This window comes from Vigna umbellata, chromosome 4 (genome assembly GCF_029865625.1).
Source record: "Vigna umbellata cultivar VRB3 chromosome 4, Vumbellata_1.0, whole genome shotgun sequence".
NCBI lineage: Eukaryota > Viridiplantae > Streptophyta > Magnoliopsida > Fabales > Fabaceae > Vigna > Vigna umbellata.
In genome coordinates this window covers 42,321,341-42,327,340 of record NC_142168.1, presented here as the reverse complement: position 1 = coordinate 42,327,340, position 6,000 = coordinate 42,321,341, and the positions used below count along the sequence as shown (strand labels likewise).

General features: G+C 29.9%; 1 protein-coding gene across 2 annotated transcripts; it reads right to left on the bottom strand.

Annotated features, from left to right (window-relative positions):
* Positions 1 to 874: 874 nt before the first annotated feature.
* On the bottom strand, positions 875 to 2,510 carry LOC148200252 (myb-related protein 315-like). 2 transcript variants are annotated; one of them, XM_088113992.1, is made up of 4 exons: positions 2,299 to 2,510; positions 2,042 to 2,187; positions 1,805 to 1,934; positions 875 to 1,619 (listed from the first exon to the last, which is right to left on the bottom strand). In XM_088113992.1, coding segments are annotated over exons 1-4 (846 nt in total). In that variant the 5' UTR covers positions 2,301 to 2,510; the 3' UTR covers positions 875 to 1,051. The 2 variants fall into 2 exon arrangements, with proteins under 2 accessions (XP_087970118.1, XP_087970119.1); XM_088113993.1 differs by lacking the exon at positions 2,299 to 2,510 and having other exon boundaries at positions 2,042 to 2,263.
* Positions 2,511 to 6,000: the final 3,490 nt, after the last annotated feature.

Here is a 6,000-nt window from a genome sequence, read left to right as displayed (position 1 = left end):
AAATACCCTTATATATCATGTCTAAGTTTTAAGAAAGAACCCCACAAACCCTTACTCACCTCCCCCGTTTCCCTCGTTTCTCTCAACCCTTTCTCTTTCATTTCTCTCACTCCAACATTTTCTATGTCATCCTATGGTAAAAAAAATCAGAAACATTGGCTGTTAAACAATCTTACATGATTTTATAATGACTTTTCATTTTATAATTTCTGTCTTATCTAATTTTATCCCATTTTCACAGGCTTGGAAAAAATAAAAAATACTTGTTAAAAAATTTCTTACAAAAAATGATTTTATAATGAGTTTTCATTTTATAATTTTTGTCGTATATAATTTTATCTAATTTTCACAAGCATAATGACATCGGAAGGAATTGGTAATTGGCTTGGAGGGTTTTTTTAGAGATGATGATTCAACATATGCAGATGATGAAATTAGAGAGGTTAGTGAAGATGGTGAAATTGAAGAAATCTTGAATGAACCTTTTCCTGAAAGGTGAATATGTCAATGACTCAACTCTTTACAAAGGCAAATTGTTTAACGACAAGTGTTTATGATTTTTTTCAATTGGGGGCCTACAGTAGGGATGACAGAGAAAAGGTTGGAGTGAGAGAGATGAAAAAAAAAGGGTTGAGAGGAATGAGGGAGGTGAGTGAGAATCCCTTAACCTTAAAACTTAGAATCCATAATATATAAGGGTATTTTTGTCTACTAAAACCCAATAAACATTGCTAAAATGTACCAACTGAAAAACAGGTGTACGTTAGCAAACCCATATATATATATTCATCAGTATTTGTAACAACTTTTAAGTTAGAAATGATCTGTATGACGTAAAGTGTGAGAATGTTTGTGAGGAATTCAATCCAATAAGTGGAAAAGGAGCAAACCATGACAATGTATCCAATTCACATTCAACAATATGGAATCACATTACAATAAACCATTGAATTTGTAGAATTAAAGTGGCATTCTTGATGACAAGATATTTTGCAGCATTTTATTGCTGGAGAGATTGTAAGAATGGGATGGTGTTATGAGGGAATTATGCTTATTGCCTATTTTCGAAGAAGGGAAAATCAGTGTGAAGTGGATTGAAGCTATCCCATGAGAGACTGGAATCCAAATCCTCAACCCATTGTTGCAAGGAATTTTCCTGAAGATAAGAGGATTCACAGACAGAAAGGTTGCTAGAATCATCCAGTGAGAAAGAAGAACTACAGTAAGAGCTGGTGCTGGCTTTGGTTTCTTGGCTCAACCATGACCCCAACTCCAACTGTGAGCACAACATTTCATAATTGTTCAGAAAACCAGTGGTGTCATCCCACGTTACCTTTTTTTCTTCCATTTTGTCTTCTGTTTTTGGCTCTTCTCCTGTGGCATGCATGTCCAAGGGTTTGCTATCCACACCTTGGTCAGACCCTTTTGAAGTGCTTTTTTTCTGTTTCTCTGTCTTGAGTTTGTCATCATTACCAGACTGTTGCTGCTTTTGCTCAATTGGCATCAGGGTCAAAGGGTCCAAACCAAGGACCTTCAACCTCTTTTTTATCTTTGTGTTCCAATGGTTCTTGATTTCATTATCTGTCCTCCCTGGAAAATGTGAAGCAATCTTAGACCACCTGAAAAATGTGCTTCATTGTGTTACAAGACATCTATAAATCTGTAAAGTATGATTTAAGTTTTTGAGAAGATTGCATAGGATTGTGATTTTGGTGGCAGAATTAAGGTTTTTCAAATACACTGTCCAAAAACCATGCCATAAACATGTAACATACAACATATAACTATATATACATATAGATACCTGTTACCGAGACATGAATGTAGTTGTATAATTTGATCCTCTTCCATTTCAGTAAATCCACCTCTCTTGAGGTCTGGTCTCAGATAATTAATCCATCTCAATCTGCAGCTCTTTCCACATCTCAGCAATCCTTCACCACAATGCCAAACAGAAAGAAAAAGGAAAAATGCAGAATTCAAATGATACACAACTTTAAGGCAAAGTCACAAGTAAACAAATTTTTCACAAAGGAAATACCTGCTAGCTTGGGAACTGCTCTCCAGCAGTGAATACCATTGTTGAGAATGAAATTCATAAGCTTGTGATCTTCCTCAATAGTCCATGGACCTCTCTTCAAACCAACCTTATCACAACAAGGTTGTCTGCCCATTTTGGAACCTACCCTTTTGCAGAAAAACAAGATATTAGATTCCCCTGAGAGTTAACAAAAGGAAGGGCACTTAAAAAGCAGCTTAATTGAGGTTGAAGCAAAGATGCTGCCAGTTCATTCAGACATTTAAATAAGGGCAAGGTGTCCTTTGAGAGGGGTGACAAATGATTGGATGGAAGTTGCTTTAGTTGAAAGCTGTGAAAGGCATGCAAGGGTTGTCATTATAAAATGATGCTCACCACCACCCTTCTTCAGACAAGATCAAGAGTTTCTGTTCAACCACAAAATTTTTCAATGCAAGAAAAAATAACCATCTCTGAGTCCTGAGTCCACCCTGTTGACAATTTTTCATTATTTGCACCCAAAATCTTCTTTTGTTGATACCATTCCTTGCAAGCACCATAAAAATATTGAGTTTGATGGGATTCCCTGGTCCCAAATGGCTGGCAAGCTTTGTCCTTGTAAGCAATTCCCTCTTTTCATCTTTCACCATATATATATATATACCTTCACCAGTTATGACTGATATCATGAAATTCTTCCATTGATTTGGGGATTGGAACATTGGAAAATTGACAACGAATAAGGTACAACAAAAGCATATATAAGCAGTCGGAACATATTTTTTGTTTTAATATATATCAAACTTTGGTGCTTGCTTTAGTTGTTCTATCTCAGCTTCATGTTATCTTTTGGCCAAGTTAGTAATTTTTTACCACTTATAGTTTAGTGACATTGAGATTAAGTTTCTAGAGGAAAGTGTTATATTCAAATTTTCTGTATTAAAAAGATGGAATTGTGAGAAGAATTAAAAATAGTTAGTCAGTTTCTTTAATAGAAATTAATTAAATTGATAATTGTTTTACATTATGTATTGAAATTTTTACTATCTTCCGTTTCTTCTTTCTCTAGTAAATTTTAATCAAAGAGTTCTTAACTTAGTTACAGACAGTGACCAGCTCTTCTTTGTCTAATGCCCTTTTTCATAAACAGTATGACAACATGTTTTAACATATTCATTGTAAGTTTTAGAAATGTAGGAGTATTTTATTTTTTGTGACTGCAATATTTTATTAAAAAGTTTAAATCTTTCCGAAAAGAACATTGATTTGCATAAATTTAATCAAGAGGGGTGTTAATCCTAATCATTCAAAAGAGTAAAGAGGTTAGTAAAAAAGTGGATCTATCTCCTAGCTACCTTCAATATGTACCGTGTGTTTCAACTTTGTTTTCTTTTACAAGTTAAAAACAAGTAATCAATTGTGAGTGAGACTGAAATAAAGTACAAGGGTACGGTTATATATGCACACATGTTAAATGTCAAAAACACAACATTGGTTTAACCTAAGTTCTAATCATTTTTGTTAATGTGCATTGCCCTAGAAGATCTTTTGACTAATGATTAAGACTAACCAAAAGACCCTAAAATGAGGAAGAAAGAAAAAAGGAAAAGCTAGTGGCCCTTAAGCTTTAATCATAAGTTGCAAAAAAAATTGTTAATTTAGAACCCACCATTCTCCTAATTAGGAGACATTAGTAGCACAAACATTTGGCAATTTTGCATCATATAATCAAATTTTTGCACAAAATTAGAATAGAAACATTTGACCATGGTTGCCTAAATGGGTTTGTATGCTACGATTAAACAGCACGAGAAAAAGTGAGTTATGTTTATGTTCATTGTTATTAAATATAAGCCGCTTCCAATTTCAAAAGTTTTATTTAAAGTTATTTTTTTAAAATATTATTGTATTTAAATTTAGGAATCATCTCCAATATTGTTATATGTACTTTAGAAAATATATTCATGTATTGTATGAAGTAAAAAAAAAACATATTAAATACATCTAACTATCATTTTTAATGTAAAATTAGTTAATTTTATTTTGTTTGAGTTTAAAGAGTTTTCTGTCTCGTGAATTCTCAGTTCACTTTTGTTGAGAATGAAATATTGTACATTAAGAATTTTACTTGAAGTTGTATTTATAAAATGCATTCTATTGATTTGTACCAAACTTTTGAGCATCAATAGTTCTTATTTTTATTTTAAGAAAAATAGTCTTACTAAAATTTCTATTCTTATTTATTTTTGTAGTGAGTGAAAATTACAACATTTTCCTTCTTTATATATTAATTACAATGCAAACAAATGATTATTGGCTAATCTTAAAAGATATTTATTAGGTTAAAGCAAAAACGCAAATATTTATTATTACTTTTATTTTTTCACATTTGTTTTTTGCAATTACACATCTAACACTAATTTTTCAAGTCACTGAGTATATATTTGGAAAAAAATGTGACACTAAAGTAAATATATATAATAAATGTATCTTTTGAGTTGGACTACCACTCCAATAAACTTACTCTCTAGTTTCAAATATAAATAAAAATTAAGTTTCATAGACTTAAATATAAATCAATTTTAATTATCTTTTATTTTATTGATCAACTGAAAATGAAAAATAGATAACGAACTCGTTACAAACACAAGGCAGAAACACTTGTTACATCAACCGTTAGGGTCTGCGGACCTACAAGGGACACAGGGTATCATAGTATCTCAAATTTTTTGAAATTTTTTTATATATATATGTGATATATTGAGAAAACTTTTTAATTATATGTGGTATATTAGAAATTGATAGAAATTACATTAAGTATTTTATTTATTTATTTTATAAAACATAATATTAAATGTTAATAAATAATAAAATATAAACTCAAATATAATAAAGAATAACAAAATTTATTAAGACATTTATTATTTTTTTTTTATATTATTTTTTAATTTTTTCAGTACTCAATCTGGCTGTCACACGTTTTCTTTTGTGGAGAAAATGATTTGATATTTTTGTTCTCATTTTTTATTTTTTTCTTCCATTCTTAAATATATTATATATCTCTTATTTAACATGATAATGAAATATTATTTTAATAATTATTATTATTTTTATTTCATAAATCTTTTGCATATTATTTTTTATAAATATAAAAGAAAAAGTATAAGTAATATGTGTCTTTTCATAACTAATTTATCAATCATGTCAGAAATAGAAAAGTTAATGACAGTTTTATATGATTAATTACTTAATTCGTTTTATTTTAACTTTTCCTGTTTCTACATTAACAACAGAAAGATCAGTTTTTACATTGAAAAATAAATTTCTTGTCGGATAATATTGTTATTTATTTAAAAAAATAGCTAAAATTTGTAGTTATGATTTAATTATTAATAGTTTAAAAATCTGAATAAGACATCATTTATATACGTACAATTTCTTTTATAGTTACAATCATGTATTTAATTTTATTGTATTATTGAGAACAGTGAAATATACAAATTTTGAGTAAATTATTTTCACTTCCCAAAATATTGGTCAAAAACCGCTCAACTTGAATGAGACAATTTGGAAACTACTGAAATTGATTTAATGAAGAGACATTCTCTTTTGGAAGCTCTGCATTGTAACAGGAACATCTTTTTAATTTTATTTAATGTTATTAATTAAAAAGTCATTATGTTTACTAGATATCATCTCCAAATATGATGAAGAATAATTTAGCAATTTATTGTAACATTCCAAAAATACAGCAATAAATCATATGATAGAATAATTACATTAATGATAATCCAGATTAGTCTTACACTAGAGACGAGCGTACGCTCATGGCCGAACGGCCTTACAGAAAGAGTTACAAATTAAAGTCGTACCTCACTACCCAAAATATACGACCGGTTTACAAAATAACAATACCGATCGTTCATACTTAAACAAAAGGAAAGGTGAGCGGACGTCCACCTTACTATAACTAGTCTATTGCC

Excerpts from the sequence above, each read along its gene's own strand:
- LOC148200252 (XM_088113992.1), bottom strand. Across the intron at positions 1,935-2,041 it reads AGCAGTTCCCAAGCTAGCAG|GATTGCTGAGATGTGGAAAG; the intron begins GTATTTCCTTTG and ends ATTGTGGTGAAG. Across the intron at positions 1,620-1,804 it reads CATTCATGTCTCGGTAACAG|GTGGTCTAAGATTGCTTCAC; the intron begins GTATCTATATGT and ends CACATTTTTCAG.